At 37.9% G+C, this 24,485-nt stretch overlaps 2 protein-coding genes across 9 annotated transcripts in view; one reads left to right on the forward strand and one right to left on the reverse strand.

Annotated features, from left to right (window-relative positions):
- LOC116231893 (uncharacterized) overlaps window positions 1–1,406 on the forward strand; it is a 112,286-nt gene extending 110,880 nt beyond the window's left edge. For both annotated transcript variants that reach the window (XR_016463963.1, XR_016463964.1), the window contains one exon: window positions 1,246–1,406. The gene's annotated coding sequence lies outside the window, so the exon portion shown is untranslated. The remainder of the gene's footprint in view (window positions 1–1,245) is intronic.
- Window positions 1–24,485, reverse strand: part of PLCB1 (phospholipase C beta 1) — a 376,089-nt gene that overhangs the window by 69,669 nt on the left and 281,935 nt on the right. For all 7 annotated transcript variants that reach the window (XM_090134858.1, XM_031597889.2, XM_090134862.1 and 4 more), the window contains 12 exons: window positions 21,557–21,627; window positions 20,816–20,912; window positions 16,548–16,632; window positions 15,349–15,473; window positions 14,183–14,337; window positions 12,255–12,419; window positions 10,397–10,496; window positions 7,582–7,686; window positions 7,106–7,215; window positions 2,744–2,876; window positions 2,138–2,191; window positions 671–890 (listed from right to left, as the gene is read on the reverse strand). In XM_090134858.1, coding sequence (XP_089990984.1) covers window positions 671–890; window positions 2,138–2,191; window positions 2,744–2,876; window positions 7,106–7,215; window positions 7,582–7,686; window positions 10,397–10,496; window positions 12,255–12,419; window positions 14,183–14,337; window positions 15,349–15,473; window positions 16,548–16,632; window positions 20,816–20,912; window positions 21,557–21,627 — 1,420 coding nt within the window. The remainder of the gene's footprint in view (window positions 1–670; window positions 891–2,137; window positions 2,192–2,743; window positions 2,877–7,105; window positions 7,216–7,581; window positions 7,687–10,396; window positions 10,497–12,254; window positions 12,420–14,182; window positions 14,338–15,348; window positions 15,474–16,547; window positions 16,633–20,815; window positions 20,913–21,556; window positions 21,628–24,485) is intronic.

The raw sequence follows: 24,485 nt of genomic DNA on the forward strand, positions 1-24,485 counted from the left end.
AAAATGTGTTGCTCAGTATCAGCAAAATTGTGTGCTGACTGCAAAACTTTCTCCTTGCTGGAAAGAAAGAGCTACTTTATAAAGCTACATTATAAAGTGTGGAGCAGAAGTTTCAGTATTGATGCTGATTTCAATCAGTACTGAACTGATATTCCTCCTAAAGCAGGTCAGGATGGGAGATGATGGGGTGCTGTGATAAAACATGCCACAGTTGATCTGATTAGGAACATAAAATACATTATCCAGTTAGATTTCAGTTCTTTCACACTGTGTTCTGATTCCTGAACTATACCAGTATGTAGGGGAAGATCAATGTCACCATCTGTGATTAAATTCAACACCTAGCTACTGGCTGCTGTTGCCAGTAGAGCTGAATCACCTTACCCATAGCAGAGATCTAAGAAAAGTCCCAAGATAAATATTGTACGATCCTGTTTACAGGAAAAGAGTTTTAAAATTGTGAACAACTTATCTGACTTTTGGCAGAGAAGCAGGATATCAGAGAGGGCTTTTTATCTGATGATTTTCATATCAAAGAATCTGACATCATTTTATCTACAAATCCTCTGACTTGATTTTATCTACAAATTCTCTGGCTTGATTTTTTCTATGCTTTTAGAGTCACCTCCATATTAATTATCTATCATAAAAGAGAGAAAACTGCATTTACCTTTTCTTGCTGTCTCTTTTTGCTGTTTTTTCTAAAACTGCTCTTCGCCGCAGATAGTCATTTTGGATTTCATTATACTTTGCAGTGTGCTCTTTGATAAGATCAGTGGTTTTCTTGTGGTGCCTCTTAACAAGGTCCTTCATTTCTTTGTAGTGCTTCTTCTGAAGCTTAACAAATGACTTCTGTTGTTTTAGCTCTTCAATAGTCTGTGCTTCCACTTCTACAATGACAATAACAGAAGCAACTTCAATTTTCTAATAACATTTGATTTTAATCAGAGAACACCATCAGCTGAAATGAAACAAAGAATGTTTGTATTACTCCTGGCAAGTGAAATGTGCTAGCTGAAACTAACCAAGCAGAATTCTCTGAAAAGAAGCTAACCTGATTGAAAATACTTAGGCAAATTCAATTAAGAGTAGGAAGCGAGTTGAAAGCCTAAAGTACCAACATGACTAGCAAAATAAAAACCATGTGCTTTCTTCCCTCATCCCCTTCAGATGCAAAAGATTCCCATCAGTCTGACATGTAATTATACCATCTCACACAAATATGATCACTATCCTTTTTTGTAGGAACTGCACCAACACCTCAGGACTGCCTTCTCTCTGGATGGGTCACACAGCACAATAAATTCCCTTCATAAACTGCACTTCTGCCTGCCCTTCTACCTTGACCTGAGCACTGGCTTTGGGCATCTGTCCTCATATCATCATGAAATTCTAGGAGTGATTTCACTTCTGTCATGATGGCCAGTTGTCTGCCAATCCAGCAAAGGTCAGTAGGCAGATGCAATCCAGGGCTGTCACTGTCCTGCTTTGTGAACCCAGATCACAGCTCAAGTTCAGTGTCTGCTATCACAACCTGCACATGCTCACTCCAAATCAGCAATGAAAAAAAGTGAAGAAGGGGAAGAAGCCAGACTGAAGATTCCTTTCTAGATTTCACAAAAGATCAAGTGTAAGAAAACATAGGAAAAATAATTAAAGAAAAAAAAAAAAAAAGAGGAGATCTGCAATCTAGAATCTGTTTCCAAGCTGAAGGAGATGACTCCCAGTTGCAAAGCATGGTCATTCTGCGTCATTTAACAGGGTAATTTCAATGTTGTAGGAGTGATGGGACCATTGCAAGTCTAGTGGAGATAAAATGGGTTCACTACTATTGACAATATTCAGTGCAAAGTTAGCCTCTCTTCAGATAATACTGCTACTTTGGTTTTCTGGGGGGGGCTACGAGAATGCAACAATGGAATAATTCTTAGAAAACCGAACAGTGCAAGAAGCATGTGCTCAAACATTTAATAGCACCACAGCAGAGGAAGAAGACATGGTATGTACATTTTCTATGAGTTCTTGCAGTCACAACTATTCAAAGGAGTGTCTAAACCAGATGGCCCATTTCACAGAAAATATGTTTCTCTTGGTAAAAAGTGTATCATTTGTACAGTATAAGCTGTATATTTAATACCTGTGAGGACACTCTGAATAAGATCTTCTGTCTTTGCAGGTGCTTTCACCAAACCTAGAAGTAAAAGAGATGACTAATACCAACTTCTTTAAAACAACAGCCATAACTGTGTCATCTGAATGCATATTAAACTATGGTATGTGATATAGGACATATACTGATACAAGTATTTATTAATTATCTGAGAGAAGAAACACAGAGACCACTACCACACTTGTCTCATTTATGAGGAGGAAGCTACTGAACAAGGCTATGAAGCCTTCAGTCATTAAACTATAAACACTGTGGTTTAACTTCCATTTATTATAGGAAATAAATCAATACAGAATATATACCAGAAAAGCAGCTCTTAAACAGAAGATATTTCTATATTTGAAGAAGATTGGCACTAACAGCAGACTGGGAATTTGTCCTCAAAATTTATAAAAACAAAGCAAACAACATCGAACAAAGACCACCATGTTCTCTCCCCCCCCCCTCCCCCCCCAAAAATAAGAAAACACCACATAAAATTTTGTTCTTGAAATGTAAAGTACATAAAAATCAATACCCAGATTTATTTTGAAAAGATGATTTTTAGTTTGTTTTGCTTGTTTGTTTTTTTACCTGGTGTTGGTTGGCTATGGACAACCTGAGTTGCTGGTTTCGGTGTAAGAGAGGCAGTGTGATTTACTCCATTTTCTGCTGGTGCTGGCCTAGGTTCACTGTTAGCTTCCGATGGTGCGTCTCCATGGTCCACCTGAAAATACATGAGGATTTACAGTACTCTTTCCAACTAACAGCCTTAAAAATCTCCAGATCTAGTTTAGCCTACTTTACAATTGTAAGAGTCTATAAATGTTAAGTACAGACTACTTTTAACAGGAAAAAAGGAAAAGGAAAGGGAAAAGGAAAAGAAAGGAAAAGGAAAAGGAAAAGGAAAAGGAAAAGGAAAAGGAAAAGGAAAAGGAAAAGGAAAAGGAAAAGGAAAAGGAAAAGGAAAAGGAAAAGGAAAAGGAAAAGGAAAAGGAAAAGGAAAAGGAAAAGGAAAAAGGAAAAGGAAAAAGGAAAAGGAAAAGGAAAAGGAAAAGGAAAAGGAAAAGGAAAAGGAAAAGGAAAAGGAAAAGGTATCTTTAAGAGCCACAGTAGCCCAAGCAGTACATTTTTGCAGGGTAAATTTCAAGAAGAAATAGAACATGTATTATTCTTTAGAAGTATTTTAAGCGGGTATAACTCATCAGGGACATTTTTCAGTACAGTATATATTAACTGCACCAGATATGAAATTTGTTTTTATTGAAAAGCACCGTCCTCTGCCACAAAGCTTTTCTAGGCATAATGGAGAAGGTTGCACAAAAATGCTGTTTAGATTCTTGCTGTGAACAAAATGAGCATATAAAATTACTTTGAAATTTCATACATCCACAGCACAATCATTATTCACTGTTTTTAAAGCACAGAGACATACTTGTGATTCCCAAGATCTTACATTCTTGTAATTACACTGCAAGGATAATATGTAAACAGTATTTCTATCCTGCTGCATAAATTCACCTGTGGTATCCAAATATTTAAGCATTTTCTACAATCTTTTCTTTCTTTCTAGTTGTCTAAAAGCTCAGGCTTACAGTATCCATTTCATTATGCACTAAACACTTTACAATTTTCTTCATATCCATCAGGTTTGTAAATGATAGGGCGAGCACAGAACAAACAGAAGGTCACTGAAAGCAATTTTACTTCTGAAGTGACCAAGCCCTGCTTCTTGCTGTCCCTGCAAGGGGCCAGTTGCCATGGTGTCTCAAGATAGTCTTGGATTTGTTCTTTCAGCTGCTTCCATTTCAGTCTTTGATGGTAATCACATTACATGCAGAGGCAGGATACCACAGTTGGTGGGTTTTTTTTTTTTTTTCCTCTTGATTACTCCACCCTTGCAAAATAACAGCCTGCACTGCATCAATTGAGACAAAATATATTTTGATTTGCTTTGTGCTGCTCCTGCTGCAGATTTCCTTCATCTTGGCCCTCACAACACAGTCTATATTGCAAAAAGAACTGTCTCAACAGCTTATTTCTACCAAAGTTATAGGAGAGAGATTCTGTAGTCAAAAACATGATGCCACTGAAAATTAATACCAAAAACTTTACTTCTTTAGAGCAGCGATGACTGCAATAAAATAAGGACAAATGTGACCTAGCCAGCATTTCTGGCAGTAGAACAATGTGACTGGAAAAGCTGTAGCTGTGATCAACACCCAGAGACATGGTTATTCCCTCAATTCCCCTTAAAATACATTTCTTACAGAATGCAATCCATTAGTATGACAAAAAAAATAATAAATTGCTATATAGATCATCAATATTTAACACACATCATGCTAGAATACCTATCTTCTGGCAAGTTAGCACCCTAAAAGTCACTGCGTGGAAAATGGGTATTGTCATCTTCTATATCTGTATGTGAAATGCTGCATTGCAGCTTGTTGAGAAACTATTAATATAGCCTGTCAGTTTGGAACATAAAACAGCTGGTTTCAGAAACTAAGGCAGAAATGTGAGACAGGATCAGGAAGTGAATAAAGAGTAATTTTCACTGCATCAAGCAATCTAATCTCATTAAAAAGCACTTTCTCTTCTCATAATTCATCACACAGAATGGTAAAGTAAACATGATTTTCCCCTAGTGGAGAACATTCTAGGCTCTTTTTAAAATATGATGCAATCCAGCCCAAGAATTTATAGTTTCAATATTCACAGAAAATGGTTTGTATTCCACACACTGCCATGTCTTTTGCAAGACAGTATGTTTACTAAGTTGAAAGATACATACTCATACAAGTACTTATTTATATGGGCTGTATTTTTATTTCTGCAGAGAAAAAGAGTTGCGATGTATTGGGATTGGAAGATTCTCTTCTGGTACAGAGTACATCTGTGCTGCACTGCCAAACTAGGAGGAAAGCCCTGAAGTCAGTTTGGCTCTTTCTTGGCGAAGTATAAGCAATCTTTCTATGACAAGTGTCAGAGTAATTTAATTTCCCTTACTGTACATAGTTAATTTCTGTTACTGACCACTGTAACTCATAATGGGAATACTATAAAACAAACAGAATAGATGCTGAACATAATAATTAACAGACAGTATAATCTGAAGCTTAGAGAAAGGTGCACTTCATTCAAAACAATTCACTATTAGATATCTTTTTTGACTGCGGTTTTGTAAAAAGTTAGGGGAACTTCCTACCAAGCAAGGTGCAGCTTAAACTTCTAAGTAGCAAAGAAAAACATTCAATTTTCCTCTGACAGACGCAGGAATGCAGCTCAGATATATAAATGTGAGTGAGAAGAGGGGAAGGAGTGTGCGGAGGGGTATGTGCTTGGAGGCAGCACAAATTTAGATGCAAACATTAATAGGGTGTAGATAGAAACTGGACATAGGGAAATCAAATCCAGGTGTACTTACACGTACATTATCTGGCAAACATACTCAGAATTATTTAGCTATGTTGCCAGTGAATGTGCTTGTCGTTATTAATCAATGTGGTTCTTGTGGGCAAGTGTAAGCAAACAAACCAGTCAGCCCTACTGCTGAAGAAAATGTTTCATCAGATATGATCAGACAACTCAGGATTTCCAAGCACAGCCCAGCTGCCAATTATCTTATCTAGAATCCCAGTTTATAAATAGATAGTAACAATGGTATACTTAAATTGCCATTTTGATTGGAAATTTTTTACCTGTCCATTTTTACTGCATCTAATTAAATGGTTATACATTTTTAGTAAATGCATCACTGCAATCACTACAGTTTTCTTCTAAAAAATATTTCTCTACTACTCTGAAGCTCACTCCTTTCTCCCAAAAGCTTTGAAGCTCTTTGACACTACCAAAGCACTATAACTCAGCTTTCCATCATTGCACTTACTTTAGAAGATACTCTGTGATAGAATTTTTCTAACAAACAAGCTTGTACAGACCAGAGAAATCTGGACTTTTTTTTCAAAAGTAAAAATGACCTCTAAGGTATTTAAAGGATTATGTTAAAAAAAGACTATGCTATTAAAATAGAATCTCATGTGTAGAGCGTCCTAGATAGCTACCTAAGATACTACTGAGCATTTCATAGTGTCCTCATTCAGCCGAACTTGTGACACTGCACAAAGAGTAAATTGTTGGCCACTGAATTGTAATGACTTTCAATTTTCTGATCTGCTTTGGGAATGTATTATTGGTTACAAAATCTAGTTCAATGATGCTTTGCACATTTGAGAATTGAAGAAGGCAGTTAGCGTAGCTGAGGGCAGTTTAGGATTTTGAAGCATTCATCTATGCTAGAGACCCCTGCAGAATGCCTTTTGATTCATGCAATACGTCTAATGTCTGACACGAGCAATATTCAAAATACAAGGTTGACATTCTCAAACCATGCTGAAGGTGTCACAGTGATAACGTCTGGAAGAGAGGTTGAACATCTGGAGGAACACAAGACTGCATTGGAAGTGAAAGCTAAACTGTCAGCATGATGAATTATGCTCAAAATTACGTCTATGCAATTGTATGTACAACAAAGAGCAATAAACAGAGCCTGAAATACTGTACAATACTTTCAGGCAAAGCTGCTGGTACAGCACTGTTATTTTTGTAAGGACAATTTCAGCACCACCCTGGAAAACAACAGGCAATTACTTATAATTATTGAATCTGCTACGTAAAATGCTGCACATCAGCAAAAACCTAATTCAGTTTCCCAGTCAGCTTTCAGCGTGTCTTTACCTCTGAACAGTGTGTGCCTTGCACAACACGCTTCTTTCAATGGAACACACACACAGAACAGTGCTGCTGTGCACTCATATACTCTAGTCTCATTCTGCATGAGATGTTTGCAAGTATTTAAGCAATCAGCACGCACAATTCCAAGGACTTTCTAAGCAAAGCAGGTACCTTTAAACACTGCAGTGTAATTTGCAGAGACTCTAAAACCTCCCTTACCTCTTTCTTTACCTCTTCTTCATCTTCCAGAGTCAGTGCTGCCAATTGCTTAGCTCTCTGCTCCATCAAGTTTACATATCTGATTGGATTGGATAAGGCCTCGATCACATCTAGAAATAATGCAAATACATCAATTTCAAACCTCTTATGTTATATGCTCTTCAGGCTTTAAGATGCTGTATTTTTCCTACAGATCTGCCAGTGAGAGATATTCCTAAGTCATAGAAACAGTAGTGAATGACAGTATACCATCACATGCAAGTACTCTAATGTACCCTCTCTGACTTTCTGCTTGGGTCATGTGGATGTGCATTTTTCTGAACACAGTGTTTTATGATGGCTTTTCAAAGCTTACACCCAACTTGGATTTTACTTCACATGAGGCACACGTGAGAAAGGAACACTACTAGAAATGTCATTTTAGAAATAAAAACAACAGAAGTACTATACATAATACCTTTTTTTCACAGCATTACCTGCGTAAGTATCAGGCACATAGTCTTTGACCTCTATGTACACAAAGAGAGCTGGCAGTGTCAAAGGTTGGTTCCTCTCATTCCTCAAACAGATGTAGTGGTAGCCTGTAAAATAAGAATGAACCAGTTCAGAGCAAGAACTCTTCTATGGAGATGTCCAATGCAATGTGTTAACATTTATTATTTATAGTTTGGCTCCAACTGAGCCAGCAACCCCAGGGACTTCTATCAGGGTAAGATTTACCCAAAGGGTTTCAGAGATAAGTAAGTATGCAGACAAGGGATTGTTCGAAAGGCACATGACACTACAGCTTAAAATAGTATTTACACTTTATTTTCACATCTCTGAATAATGCTAAACGTTGTCATTAATATAATTTTGAATGTTTTCTCCTGTATTGATTTTTACTGGAGTTTTATTTGGTTATTTGTTTCATAGCTCTTGCTATGTTTTCAAAAGTGACCATTATAGTACTCAGGAATCCAAACTGACAAGTAAAATTGAGATCAGTGATGTAATACCTAATTAAAAATATAGACAATGTAGCATTATAACTACAAAGTGTGTGAGGGGTGAATCCTGTCATGTGACAAACTGTAGGAATATATCTGTTCCTGAAAAATAACATTTTCAGACAGTTTTGAAAGACAGTTGTCCTGTAACAGTACATATACAGCACTGCAGTGCAGATTAGCCAAGTTAATGGCAAAGAACCACAGATTTGGCAGCCCCAAGCCTCTTCTCCCAGCCACCCACTGCATGACTTGCCTGACTTTGTGAATAGACAGCCCAGCAACCTAAACTTTGGAAAATGCAAACATCAGAAATTTCCCAGAGTCCTCCTTCAGTGCAGCTCCCTCAAATGCCTCACCATACTGCTTAATTTAAATATAGCAATGGGATTGCTGGTAGGAATGGGAGAAATGGACTTCCAGTCCCAGCAAACTGTCTTCAGTGTGGCAAAGCTGCATCCTTTGTCTCCCACATGATGGCTGAAGCTGTTGTCCAAAGGGATGAGTATGGAGCCAAACATATGGGTAGTTGTAAGATACAAGACACAAGCAGGATGAGTTTATCTGGAGGGATCCTCACTTGGCTGATCGAAGCAACTCCCTCTCCAAGTAATATCCAAGTAACAGCTAAATTCTTGCTTCGGGAATAATGACAATACCGTGTGACAGTATGATGGTTTTCAATGTCTCAGAAAAGAGCTAAATTTTATATTACAAAGGTTTTTCAGTCCCCTCTAGTTCCTCCAGCAAATTTTCAGCACGTACAAAAGACTAAAACCAACATGCTGCTCTCCATCTCATGCTGTAAACAAATACTGGAGTCAAAAGGACAGAAGAAAATGCCTGAGGATAAAAGCTCTCAAAAGTGCTTGTATGATTTAACACAGTGGCTTCTGTTCTAAAAATTTCAAACTTAAAAGCATGAATGTGATTTAATGTTCTGTTGAAAGGACTCTGTGCCACATGAAGGGTAAGTGCCGCAAAAAGGGATCAGCCCTGCTAAGAGCTCACTTCCACCAGATGATGGAAATCCTTCACGACTCCCTTTCTTCTTACCCATCACATGTCTTCCTCTGGAGCTAGACGGATCCACCACAAAGCAAGCTTATCCATTAACCCAGCAGAAAATATACCTAGCATAAAAATGGAATTTTCCACTGTACTAATAATCTAAGCTTGCTCACAAAAAGGTATGGAGATCAGCAGAGCTGGCACATCAGCCAGGAATGTGTGGCCAACAGCAGGAGAGAGGAGGGAAGGGAGAAAGGAAAGAGAAATTATGACCACTGAGGAAATCCTCAGAGCAGTGGATGCCCAGCAGTCACATCCATCTACCTGACCATGCTCACAGCGAGGCCACATGACCCACACCAGCCAAGGCAGGATGGCTTGGAGTTCTTCTTAGAAAAGCCCTGACATCACTGGCCATGAGAGGGGATCTAGAAAGTACTGGAAGAGATTTAGAGACTGATTTAGATAGTACCTCAGCTAAGGTCTTGAGGAATAATATGGACAACAACTGCTAGATACAGGGACACGTAAGTTATATGTTACTGCTGGAATCAAGTAGACCAGGTATAGTGTAGGAAGATATAGTCTTCCTTTTCCACAGTGAAAGTATCCACTGGATACTTTCCACTGGAAGTATGTTTATGGCCCATATGCTTGCCCTAGTTTAGATTCCTCCCCTCCCCTCACTGGAAAGCTGGTACTGAAGTCAGACACTTTTTTCTGCTCAAAATGCCAGTGTCACTGTAGCTTTCTGAAGCAAAATATTTAACAAGTCTCTTGATCTGGAAAATTACATTCAAGTGCCTATTAATTATAATAGTGGTAATAATATGATTTGGAAGAGGCCAGGAATTATTTTTTATATATATTTTTAATAGTTGACAATAACAGTTTAAGTAATTTGAGACTGATTTAAAGGTTTTGCAGAGCTACAACAACTTGCATATATGTTGCATGCATATTAAAATTACACTACAGGAGCATCTTCTGTTTTCATTCCCAGCCATCTCCACTCTCAAAAAGATGTTTGTGTTTTTTTTTTTTTTAATCTACTAAAGATCAGCAAGTGCCAACCACACCTTTGATATTTAATTCTGATGTTTTTTCTGGTTGATTAGAAATCTACATTTCTGGTGAAATATGGTATTTCCCTTTTCAAAGTTGAAATACATTATTCAAGTTCTCAGATTGTATAAATCTACAAGGTTGCTGGTGAACTACAGTAATTAGGATTTGGATTTGCTTTTTTTTTCACTACACAATGTCTGCTTCAATGGAGAAACGGGTTTACCTGGTCGAATTGCTGAGACTGGTAATATCCGATGGCCAATAAATTTCCCTCCTTCCTCATACACCGCTAGCCTCAAACATGCCAGGGTAGGTAAAACAACCTAAAAATAAATATTGCCACATTATTAACTTTCTGCTCTGAATGAAACAGCTCGATCCAGACAAAACTTACCAGACAGCAAGATAAAGTTAAGCCCAGCAGATAGTAACATCTATACATCCACAGGAGGTTCTACCATACAAGAGCTCAGGGTGGATAAAATAAAAATTAAAAATTAAAAATTATTAAAAATAACTCTCATAGAACTGTTCTTCTTTCAAAGAACTTGAGGTGGGATGTTAGCACAATACGTTGAATCCAACAATTTGGCCCTGCATTTTCAATATGATACAAGGGACTCAGCTCAACTCTAATCACATTCAAACGCTTTCCACTTAATCAGTCAGTCTTGCATATTCTCTTTTTCCTTTGTGTCTGCACCAAATGGATTATTTACTTCTCAAAAAAGCCTCTGGTAACGTATCTTAGTATTGAAAACTCAACATGCAACTCAACACAAGTTGCAAAGTGTTAATGTCTGAATTACATGAACCATATCAACCTCAGTAGCGTTTTTGAGTGCTGCAGTCTACTCAGGGGAAATAGGTTTAACCAGGTGGGATGCTTACTAGCACAGGATGCTATCTTGCTACCAAATACAAAAGAAGGCCAAACAGTGAAAAAAGAAAACAAATTGAAATTGGCTACTGAGCTACTTTACTAAGATTGAAATATTTGATATTACTTCTAAAAAATAGTGTACAATTTAAAAAAATATCATTTTCTTACTCTGTAAATATACATAAAATAACATGTATTTTGGAGCTGGGTGCAGGTGTTTTTTTCACACATCTTGCTAAAATTGACACAGACATTGGAAGAAAAACAAAAGCAACAATTCAAAACTAAGAATCTCTACAATTTATTTTCAACGCTACTAAAAGTACTAATCTATGCTTCTCAGAGCAGAGAGGCAGTCAGGGCATGATTGTAACTAAACAGAGAAATGAAGCACATTAATTAGAAGTTCATTATAGAAGAAAAATCCTAGTGATGTTTCCAAACTTAAGCTCTGGCAGGCTGCCAAAGGAAAGTTATTCAGAAGGCAAAATATTCTGGGAAAAGGGCTGTACTCCCAAGAAAGCAGGGCTGCAAGGACCAATTGTAAAAACATCTCTGTGTGCCATACATTTGCCAAGAAAAATTAAATCACCTTTTTTTTCAGATACCTGGACTCAGGACCCAACTAACCAATAAATACAATCCAGATGACAGTATAGTTCCTGCTAGAAAACTTGCTGTAGGTATATTGTGAAGCACAGTAAGACATCCATGTTGTATAGTCCTAAAACATGCTCAGTGTTTTCAGCTTTTTGAACAAGCTAGTCTGGACCGCCAGATAGTTTACAGCTGTACTCACATCACCTTGCTTGCAGGTTAACAGGATCTGCTGTTCAGCTGAGGCAAAACACCGTGGAAATTCAGCTAAACTGCTTCAAGAATCTGCACTTGCTCATTTATATGACAGCACTGCATCATCCCATGTAGATGAGTCCACTGACATATTTGCTATTTCTAGCTGTATTCTAGGCAAACAACTGAGGTGACTTGAAATTGATTTATTTCATTATGGGCTTGGCATGACTAAAATTATGGCAAAATTATACCAGAAATAGTTAATAACAAACAGTTGGAGAAGTAGCTGTTAAAAATCTCTTTATCTTTTTTAACAAATGAAATCCGTAGAACACAGAATTAGCCAACTGGGCAGTGATTAAACACACTCAATGCTGACTTAAGAAGCAAATGTTACACCAACCTTCTTAAACACTATAGTTTCCTCCTCCCAGACAGGATTAACTGCATTGCCTTGTGAGGTCTTGGTCTTTAAAGCTTTTCTTCTTGTATCCACAGGCAGGCCAAACATGTCAACTTCTACATAGGTACCAACTTTTTTATCGGAAAGAAACTGACCTGAAATAATCTAAGATCAAAACAAAGCGGATGTCACTAGAGATTGTTGAACTAAGAAAGTGGCTAAGATGGAGGTGGATAATCCTCATTGTTTATCAGATAATATGTGTTTTCAAAGAAAAACAAAACAAAACAAGGAAAGAGCAAAACAAAAAAAAACAAACATCTAAAACAATAAGTAAATAAAAACACTGTTTAATACTGCAGGCACAGAAAAACAGCTTATGAGGTCTGATTTCCTGTGGACCTGTGACCCTGAATTCCCCTGTGAGCAATAATGTGGTTGAGATCATGCTACTGCCCTTCCCTTAGCAAGAATAGTCATTTGGATCTCATTCCCCAATCTTATTGTCTCTATGCACAGTATTTTTGAGACCTTTAATTTTTAACCAGTTTCAACAACAGGTTTAAAACACAGTGCTGGAAGGAAAGAGGTATATGCAGTAGAGTAACTATATATGATTCTTACTGGGAGGAAAAAAAAAGGCTAAAATAGATATTTTAATAAAGGCTCTTCATAGAGGGTGAGGACTTTGAACACAAGACAATTGTAAAATAGTGGGCTTTTCTAGTTCTTAATTTAACAGGAAACTCAACTCTCATCTTTAAAAAGTTTAAGAAAGCTCTGCAATTAATTCAGAAAATTAAAGAGGCATTTACAGCATTGCCTCTGTAACATAAGAAATTTGTCTTTACCTAAAACAAGTCTAATTCTGTTCTCAAGTGGATCAGTGTTGACACTGCCTTTATGGCACACCTAGTAGAGCCTACTCTGAGCAGGCAGAAGTGGCTGCCTCTGACAGCTCTCATGATTCCTGGATCCTCATTCCTGTTAAAAACACTGCATTTCTCAATAACTGTCAAATGACTTCCACCTCTATTTAGTAAACTGGCAGAAGAATGAGCCTCTAAACCCACAAGGGGAACTGAAAGCTTCCATGACTACAGGTCACCATGGGAGGTCATTTCCAGAGTTGTCTTTTTTCCTTTTTTACCATGCATGTCGGCAGGTTACTGCTTTATTCATAGCCCTCTGAGCACTGATCTGTTACACTGATGTCTGCAGCTTGAGAGGAAATACTTGTTTTTCCTCAATGAAAACAGGATATTTTGCAGGTGGATTCTATAATACACACACTGGTCTAATGGGAAGTCCATTAAAAGCAGAACAGGATTTCAGAAAGTTTATGTTTTCATAACTAGAGTTATACTCAGTATAAATTTGTGTCATAGCCAATGCAATCTATCCCTACAAACATTCATAGGAGTTTTCAATTTGTAGATTCCTGGCAGTCCTTAAACTTCATTAGATGTCCTTAAAATAGGAACCACTGAAAGCAAGTTGGCAATGACTTGCAGCTGACATTTATGGTTCCAGATTATTGCTGGAGAACTTAAAGGGAACCAGAAATTTATTTATACCAGTGTACTGTTCTAACCATTCCACTGCAAGTGACCGCTTTGTAACACAGCATTTTAAATTCAGCCATTTATAAATAAAAACACAAACTACTCTTAAATTCATCAATTATGCAAATATTTCTACCCCCCCCCCCCAAATATATATATACCATAAAAAGACACTTATTTAAACTACAACAAAATATGAGGCAGAGCATTATCTGCCATTTAAAACTTAAACATCACTCCATGAAATGAAATGAATTGTACTGTCTTGAATTAATGTGGCTATTTGCTAGGTCTCTGCACAACAGAAATTTATCCATGCTCTGACATTGTTATGAGAGTATTTTCACCACTGCATGTACATACCTTCACAGATAAGGTGTTAGCTACAATTCCATCCACAATACTTTCAGTAAATGGATCAAAGTGTTTGTCTGGTCTTCTCATGAATTCTGGCTTTAACCTGTATCCACTTTTGCCATTGTACTCATACATTCCCATATTTATTTGCATAGACAAATCTAGGTATTATAAATATTGATGAGAATTATTTTCTGGATAGATAACGATTTAGAAAAAGCAATAAAATAGTACTATTTATTCTAGTCAAATGAACTACAACAAGTACAACAACTACAAAAGCTATTTATGCTGCTATATCTATTAAAAGAACTTTCAGATGTGACTGCATCCACCCTCTTGGATTCTTTCCATAGGGGAATCACATCCACAAGGCACCTTTCAGAGACTACTCAAAAGATAACTTTTAAATTTGAAAAGGAGTGTTAATTAGGTACTGAGTACTTTAGCGTTGTACTGACTGCACTGTTGTATCCATGCCAGCAGAGTATTTAATATCTCAAACCCCTTTTAACAACAGACAGCAGGAGCCTGATACTTAGTTGAAATCTGCTCAGAGGAGTTTTCATTACTCTGTGGACTTCCAGACCATGTGTAATTCCATGGAGTGGTAGCATGTACATGGGCTCTACTGGAAATGAAAAAGGGAATGATAACATGATACCATGGACAGGATATATCCTGGGATCCAGTATCTGGAAATATTCATATTTCTCAGAACAAATACAATCTTTGAAGGCGCCACACCTATTTCAAAAGTGACTTGTGCATATAGGGGCCCAAATGTCTTTGTTTCTTAATTTCTTACTTCTAAAGTGGAATTTTCTTTCCACTTTTTTTTTTGCATACATCCCTTATGTCCTGATGTACTGAGATTTTTTGCAAGACTGGATAAAAATCACAGCTAACTCCCAAATGTTGCTTAATGGTAGCCACTTAGAAATGATGACAATATGGAGGCCAATATGTATAAATACTACACTAGCTACAGAACATTAATTACAACTATTCCCAGTTAAAAGATAAACTGCATTAAAAACATAAATTTACAGCCCTGTAGTTCAACCACTGGACTCTTCTGATGCATAAAGCCTTTCTTACCTACCAGTCATGAACTGTATCAAGAAGTAGAAAAGTACAGATTACAAAATCAAGAGACCAGCACAACTTACCTACTGTTTGGAAATTGAGAGCCACCATTTGGCAGCCAGCATTCCAAAAGACTTGTGGCATGTAGTTTGAAGAATCTACACGTGTTCCTTTTGGGTAAATTCGGCTTAGCTGCATTTTGTTGTATCTAAATGATGGGCAGTTAAGATTTTGTACATGTATCAAAAATGACTTTGCAGAGAGGTCACATAACTGCAATACTTAAATGCAAATGGTCTTTACAGAAGGCATTAGGTTCCTAATTGGATTTCCGCAACCGTAATAGCAGAGATCCACATTTTTGTAGATTATATAAATTAATGGGGTAATTAAAGGTGACAAAATACTCAGAATAAACAAAGAAGTAGCACAGGTATATGCTTAAGAAAGATTGCATTCATAAAATTCCATTTATAATTATAGTTCCTAATTCAGAATTTTCCTAAGATTGCATTTTTAGCAGTAAACAGTGAATCTTACTCTGGCAGGGAAAGGGGTTCTCAGTTAAAAAGTACAAGTGTTTGCTCTTTTGAAATGAGCATTAGAATTGGCCTCTACATAAAGACAGAAATGATGACTTTGCACTTCTTATAGTTCAGTCTACAAATCTCAGAGATGAGAACATGCTGCAGGTTATCTGTGGAAATTGCTTTCCATTAATCTTCTTTAAGGCACTATTTTATCTTGGTCATTTTTTTCTTAACTGCAGCCAGGATGAGACATTGAGAAGCATCGTAAGGTTTAAACAGATTCCTCCTTAGCTTTTCTTTAAAAGCTACAAGAGAAAAAGTAAACTAAATAGAAAAATAGAATTGGGTGGCAATAAGGTCAGTGCTCTTGGAACTAGATGGGAAAGAAAACTCTCTTGCATGACTTTACAAAAAGCAAGTCAGCCACATTTTGCCAGTTTGCTTACTGTAATTCAGACCACTTCACATTAGATGATAAATTTATCCAAAAAAAATACAAAATAATAGGTCTTCATTATACAGTTTGAGCCTATTCCCTGCAGTCCTAACCCATAGTACAAGGACTCTTGCCAGCTTTTAAATTAGCTCATCAGTCCAGCCCAATTAAATCATCTATGAAGACAGTTAAGTCTACAAATCTCATTTGGTTTCCAAATTTTTTCCAGCTCACGTCTTCAAATTTCAATAAAGCCCTGTAATAGATCTCAGATATAGAAAACCTAGGAAAGTAGCTTTCTGAAAGTCAAGGATACTCCACGAATTCCACAGGAGACTTGGTAAGTTGTTCAAGCCCTTTGGTTTCCACGAAGGAAGACATTTCAAAACTTTTGTTGCGTTCTGCAGTTTTAAAGGAGGGAGAAAAACAGTGACATATTAGAGCATGAAATCATATGCAATATATGAACTAGTTTAGTTTCAGTCCTCTAACCAACTGCTCGCTAGCGCACTTCACCTTAATCTCAAAGAATTTATATATGCAGTCATTTGTGAACCGCTGTAAGCTCTTTCTGCATACACTCAAAGGCACCATCCAAACTCACACTAGCATTGCACAAATGAAGGGCAATTGTACTGCCTGAGATATCCACTGTACTAGTTGCTGGTAAAAGAAAGTCAGTGCATGTTAGAGATCTCTCACATTTGCTTGCACAATACCATGTTCACATATTAGACAGGTACTGCCCAAAGCTCACACAAGAGACAAAGGTATTATGGCAAATTTTGTGGGGAACAAAACCCTGCCAGATGTCTAGACTCTTTGCAGGCAGATATAATAATGGCTCCGAGCCAATTACAAGTTCTGATAGCTAATGTCCATATCAGATTAAACTTGTGCCTAAAGGGCTTCTTGATACCGTCACAATGTCAGGGGAAACTCACATCTGTCTCAAACAATCACAGAAACACTGCTATCTAATCATGACTGAAGGCACACTCCTGTGTCACAGCAGGTCTTTAGACCTAATGATGGACTCTTCTGGAGCATCCATAACCTTTAATTTGGTCAAACTTTCTGACATGAACTGATTGTATTGCCCCTGCTAAGCATGTAACTCAGTGGGACTGAACATTCATTTGTGTATCACGTTACTCACTTTGCCTAATGTTTGCACAGCCTTTCAAAGTACCATGTGACATGTACCAGAGCCAAAGTCAAGGCCCTTCAACCTTCAGTACTTTTTCTTTTAAATTTTATACAGAAGGTAGAGATTCCTGTAACATAACAGCTTCCCATTTCATCACAATCAGCTCTGCAGACTGTACAGAATGGCTAACAGCATGAAAGATAACAGCCATTAAATATCTCAGCACTGCTCACCTTAAAAATGAGATAAACAGTCCATTAGTAGAACACGAACTCTCTACCCTAACCACCCTATTGAAAGAAAACATTGGAGAAAATGCTTGCCCTATGCAATTCTTGAAGAAATTGTTACAGTAATCCAGGGATGGCCCGAAGGCCAGCATGGCCAGCTCCTTGAAGTCAAACCGCGAAGCTGCAGAAGACTGACAAAACTGAACAAAAGCACTTGTATTGCAGAGAAAAGGAGATGAGAAACAGGTGGACATTTCCATTATAGGAAGCCAAAAAGGAAGCAGTGGCTCCAAAGAAAAAAGGAGCTAGAATGTCTGGGCCAAGGTGAGAAGAAAATGTACTGCCAGATACTGATCTGCAAACTCGATGGCTGCAGCTATTCTTGTTGTATGTTGAAGAGCCAGAGGATGATTGTGCTGATTCAAAAATTATTCTCTATCTCTAGGGGAGCTGGAACCTATACTCTGTAGTGGCCCCTACTTCTAATTAGCAACTAGCATGCTACTTCCATTATTTATAGCTGTATCTCCAAATGGTAGAAGATTCCTACCATTCCTTAGAGGCTACTCTCTTACCAGTCATTTTCCTTTCCAATAAGCAGGATCTTCTCTTTCTCCCAAATTCAGTTCCAGATAGCTCACTCCCATCAAAGCACCTTATAGCACTGAGATTCTTCTTCTTCCACCCCTCCTCACTAACAGGATGTTGTGTGCAATGTGCACATACAGTGCTAATGCAGACTATCACCTGTGTAAGAACAGGTCACTGTGCTGCTGATGACTAAGTTTTCATGTCCCTGAATGTTCTGAGGCTTACTTTCTTAAAATTAAGCTGAGTTTCTTATGAATCATTTAGGAATGATCACTGATTCCTGTGAGCATACCACGAAGGGAAGCTCTCCTGCAGCTCCTAACAAACACTTTGCTTGTATCACCTGAGAAAAACATTTTAGCTGATGGCAACCAGACAAAAAAAAAAAAAAGGAAAAAAAAGGAAAAAAAAAAGAAATCTCATTTCATTTCAATTTTCAAATGAAATCTCATAAAGAGACACTGAAATACAACGGTGATTTTTTGTTTGCAATGCTATTCTACTTCTTCATCTCATTGCTTCAGTAGCTACTTAACTAATGTCCTATCAGGAAACAGTGACTAAATGTGTTCTATCTCCACAGTTATTCAACCAATGTAGGACTGCTACATAAGGCATGAAAAACGTGTTCAAGGAAAGATAAAGAGCATATCTTTTATTCTACTTAGAATACAAGTGCTATTTTTTTATTTTTTTTTTGGTAATAGTAGTAGTATGCAGTATTTCTCAGTATTTATCTTAAAGTAGAATCTGCAGGAAACCAGAACCAGTAGCTGGCAAATGTCACTAAATGTTCAGAGCTTAAGCAAATTCCTAAACAAAATACAAAAACTTATTCCCCTACAGTAACTGGAAAGGTCTAAGAAACCTGTCCTTTGAAGAAAAAACTGCCCAGGAGAGGCATTTCTCCCTCATTATACATTAACTTGTTAGTTTATCGGGAGGAATTCACGATAGAATGGATAAACTAACTGAAAAACTCCTACCAATTTGAAATAATATCCTGAAACAGTAGCAATTATTAGCTGTCAGAGAGAGGGAATACACCTAGTAAGGGCCATTAGGGAACTGTTACAGATCTAGTTGTATTCAATATTTTTGTTATCAATCTGAATGCGAGACCAAAAATGCACTCCCTACAATGTATAAATGGCAGCAACAGCGAGATGCTGTTACCACAACAGAGGTGAGGATCACAGATCAAAACAAATTCTGAATTAGATGATTCAAAATTAGAAAAATTTCTTATTGCTGAAAAGATGAAACTTTATAAAAGACAAGAAGCAGATGAACAAAAATACAACCTGGGAAAAATTCAATAGGCAGCAAAATAAAAAACAATTTTAACTCTTTCCTTATTTAGCTTACCTTCACAGAACTTAACAAAGATTCAGCTGAGATTTCAGGCCAGGACTAAGACCAGAACCCATAGTTCAAGTGGCCACTGCTTTAAACACCTAGCAGTATTTGCACACTATGATTTTTTTTTTTTTCTTTAATACAAACAGCTGAAATATTAATCACTTAACATAATGAGTTCACAAAAACAAGGAAGACAATGTAAAAAATCTGGATATGAGCAGTTCTTCAGAAAAGACAAAACTTGGAAAGGCACAGGCATGGGAATAGAAGAAATCTACATTCTCTAAAGAGAATTTTCTAACAGCAGCATGAACTTCTCCTGCTAGGATTCACATGGCTTCCTTTCCAGTAGGAATATCTCCTTCCCACTGTGTACTCATAACTCTCATTAGAGCTAATGGATATTATAAACATCCAAGGAATGCTACTGTAGGGAACAAGCACAACTCCACATGATTTTGTGAACGCTTATATGTATGTGTTTATACATAAATATACGTGAGCAGCTAGATGACTACTGCTATGCTTTGTATTCAAAATGAGTAAATGTGAAATTGTATGTGCAGATATGGACTTCAGCATCAATTACATGTCCTCTGCTAAGGCCTCCACAAATCCATAACAAATTAAAATGCTATATGCTTCTTGAACTAAAAAGCTCAGAAGGCATATTGCAATCTGTCAAAACAAAGTGAAAAAGGGCAGGCAAACAGTAGGGGGTTTTGCACCAAGAAAGGAAAAGATGCTGCACTGTTTACTGAGGATGCCACAGACTGCATTCCTGGCAAGGCATTTTCTGTAAATGCCAGCAGAGGATGAAGTTATGGCTTTTTCTATACAATACACAGAGGCAGAGAAGAGTGAATTTGTATACGAGGAAGTGCACACTCTCTGCTTACACTGAATCCTCCATAAAAGTAGCACAGAAAAAAACATTAAGCATTTGCTCAATCTGAAGGAATATTTATGATCAATTTTCTCAAACTCACTAAGTTATTCTTCCGCTATGGATAACAAAAACAACCTGATCAAATATTTGGTAAACTGTTTTTGAAGTGGCAGCAGAGTAGACAAAGCCCAATACTTACACTAATGCATGTTTCAAAATAAACATGGATTTATCTGGTTGGACACCAAGGGCCCATGTATTTAATTGAGAAGAATCCAAGCAAGCATTTCTCCAGACCTTTCTTCTGAACACTTGCTAGATAATTTTCAGTAAAGGACATCACTTATGCTTAACTTACTTACTTTTTGATACCTCAAATGATTCAAATTTCACAGGCTGAATGTAGTTCACCAGGTTAGACATCTCTTCTGTGGCCATAGCCTCACTTCCAGCAGTACCCTAAGGACAGAGATGGGAAAATGCTGACATTTTGGCTGGTCAAAATCCATGATGGCCATCAAGGGTCAAAAACACCAAAGTCCAGTTTTCTATCAACCATGAAAGAATCATCTTTCACCATTCTGTGTGATTCTGTGTAATCCTGTCTTAGTGAACTCAATGCCTCACATGGGAGCTTCACATACTAAGAAAGGAAAGATGTTACACAATGTAAACGTTTAATTAAAATGCCATTATATTATTTCTTTCTACATGGCTCCCAGGAAAAGAACTGCACTACCTTTACATATGCATGGTGATACACACGCAATGCTAACCACGCTTATCTGTACTACTGAATAAATAAAAAACATAGCTCTGCATTTTCAACATCCAATTTTATTTCCAGTGGTACCAAATACACCACAAACAGTTGCCTCAGATCATCTGTAGTGTTATCAAATTTTATCTTTCACTAAATTGAAATATTAATAAACAAAATAAAGATATGGTTCCAAACCCATTGACAACCAACTTCAGAAAGTAAGTGATTGCCGATGCTCTGCCTTCCTTTTCCCACTAGATGGCAGTCCCACTCCTGGTAACACAGCCAACCCAGAATGCTGGAATCGATCCACCACCATAAAACAAATCTATGCCCTTACTTCATCCATCGACGACTTTTTACAATCATCATCGTAGTCATCATCATCATCGCTCTCAATCTCTGCTTCTCCTGAAATGTTTTTAGCAGAAGACAATTACTGGCTGAAGCAATAGCTATAAATATTAGGGATAAATCTGTGAAAGATGTACACTGCTTAAAAGAGAAGACATTATACATGTGCTTTTTGTCACAGCACAAATCAAACAAACTGTCTAGAGGGATTCATCCATCCTTATAATTGGTAAGTTCCTACTGTCTAATCAAAGATTCTTGCTTTTCAGCTGCTGGACTCTTACTATTTGGAAATCACAGGGCAGGTATCAGCACCAAAAAAAGAGCTTCACAGTGTGTGCATTATGTGCACAGTGTGCAGGTATAATATTACAAACTACTTTGACGAGCTGTTCCCATGCTTGGGTCACAGCTCTGTGGTTTAGGATTTCTCTGCTACAGGATCCCTGCGTGACCTTCAGTGACTGCTTTTGCCCCCCAGGAGAAGCACACACATCACAGCATTCACAGGGTGAAGAAATCATGCATAAAAACTGACATTCACATGTGCTGTGGTAATAAGGGCTGCTCAGAGAAATGCATCTGTTCTGAAGATATCACAGTTGTGTGCACCCAGGTAGCACAGCTGGCAGGAGTCTGCTCACACTTCCCTCCACTGATACGCCATTGGTGCGTCTGACTGCTTGGACTCATTGCTCAGCTGTACCGGCTGAGGGCAGTGCAAATCGAGTAATGTGATGAAGATGCATAAAGATCATCCTTCCCCTGAAAGCACTCTGATAGAGTAAATAGGAGCAAATGAAACATATTTTAAGACTTGTTCCCAATTGCAATGTACTAACAAATTCCTATAGGTAAGACACAGATTCATTATTTTTAGTTAATGAATATTCTTCCCTCCCCAATGTTTTGATTTGGTTGCATTGGAAATCAACCCATCTTTCTCTTAGGTAACTCCTTCTGTGCATTTGGCAGTCACAAGGTATACACCGTGTACCTTTAGAATACTCTGGAAAAGCAGGTTTAACTTCTACTGCAGTCACCTGTCCACACCTTTGAGATCGACAACACTTCTTTAAAGGTTTCATTCCACAAACCCTTCAGCTTTCTTCAGCAGTGGCAATTATTTCGGCAGCACAAAAATCTTAACCACTGTGCAGCATTCCCAAACTCTCCAGAGAATGGTATTTCAGTTTCTACTGTCATCACAGGGTCTAATCCAAAGCCCACTGAATCCAGAAATTCCTCTCTGTTCCAAGAGGCCTTGAATCATGCCTAGGGGGCCCTTTCTGGCCACGTACATCACATACGATTTAAATAATGAGTGTGCCTTTCACAATGAAATGATGACTACCCAGGCTGCAGATGCAGATGTTGAAATGTCATGCTTTTATTCATGAACACATTTCTTCCTGAACATTTCATTGAAGAAAATAACATGATTGCTCAACAGGCTCAAGGGATGGCTCAGGGAACCTCAGTGTACTGCAAAGAGCCAGCCATGTTCTCACAGGATTTACAGGGACAATCTTTGGGTGGGAAGCTCTCAATGAATTCATCTGGACTGGCAAAATAATACTTCCCATAGTCTGCAAGGGGGACATGGGCAGATTTCAGCCAAGTTGCAACTGCTGAGATACCAGCTTGTTCTTGCTGGAAGTGTCCAGGGAGGGAAGTATGCAACACAGTATTCTTTTATTAAAAAATATTTAACAGGAAAACTCCCAAGGAGATCAGATCTCATTTTCAAGTTATTCATCAGACTGCAAAACCAGCACAAATAATATACAGGATTGCAAGCACAGAATAACTAGGAGTTTTTGAACCTATGGCTATGTCCACGTTGGCTTTCCCTCACATGCATGGCTCTGTGCTCAGACTGAAGCTTCTTTTTGCTGTTACACTGCTGGGACACAAACTCTGAGCAAGCCTGGGTCAGGCTTGCAGAGAAGATATCTGTGCTACAGATGCCTCTATGCTTACTCTCCCACACTGTTGGAGGGATTACTTCCATGCCACCACTTGTAGTCATAAAAGTACGTGTGCTGGCATATGCAGTATGACCCAGTACGTGTGTGTGTGTGCGTGTGTGCGCGTGTGCAAAGGGGACAACTAGATGGGATTCCAAACAGCAGCACAGGACATCTCTATGCTAAGTGTAACACAAATACAGGCAGAGCTCCTGCTGCAAAAGCTTGCTGTCCAAGTATAAGACAAGAGCCAGCCTGTGGACAAGGGCAGACAGAAGAATATTAGAAAATAAAAATATCATACTCCTATCACACACGAAGCCCAGTGACTTTCAATAGCTCCAAGAACCACACAGCAAACTTCTCAATGGAGTAACAGTACTAGTTTCAAGGATGTTTTCACTACTAAGTGGGGCAGAGTTGTGAAGGCATAAGAGCACTCAGTGGACAAAGCAACAAGCAGCCAAAGGAGGCTGAATCCCTGCTGATGAATAGATGAGGTCAACACTGTAATACTGAATAGAAGATGATCAAGAGAGGAGAGCTAGGAATGACAAGCCAAATCCTTGTTACTGAGGGTAGTGGAATCAAAGCACTAAAGAATATCTATTCCCACCACGACTCAGCAATTTGACAGCCGAATGTGACAGATATTGAGAAACTAATAAAATGTGATGTGTTGCTTGGAAAATTCAGGAGAATTTGGTAATTTACTTCGTCAGGGCCCTTTAAAAGAACAGTCAAAATGGATTGTAAATGTGATACTTGCTGATGCTGCTTGATAACTCCGTGAATTGGATTTACAATGTTCAGGCAGCTACCAACATCTTGTGGAGGAAATCACCTCTCATTATTTGCAAAAGCTGTACATAAGCATTAACCATTTTTGAAAAGGAAAAGTAAACTTTACTCAGATGCCAGAACATTTTACTATATAGCAATGGG

This window comes from Phasianus colchicus, chromosome 2 (genome assembly GCF_987193195.1).
Source record: "Phasianus colchicus chromosome 2, bPhaCol1.hap1.1, whole genome shotgun sequence".
NCBI lineage: Eukaryota > Metazoa > Chordata > Aves > Galliformes > Phasianidae > Phasianus > Phasianus colchicus.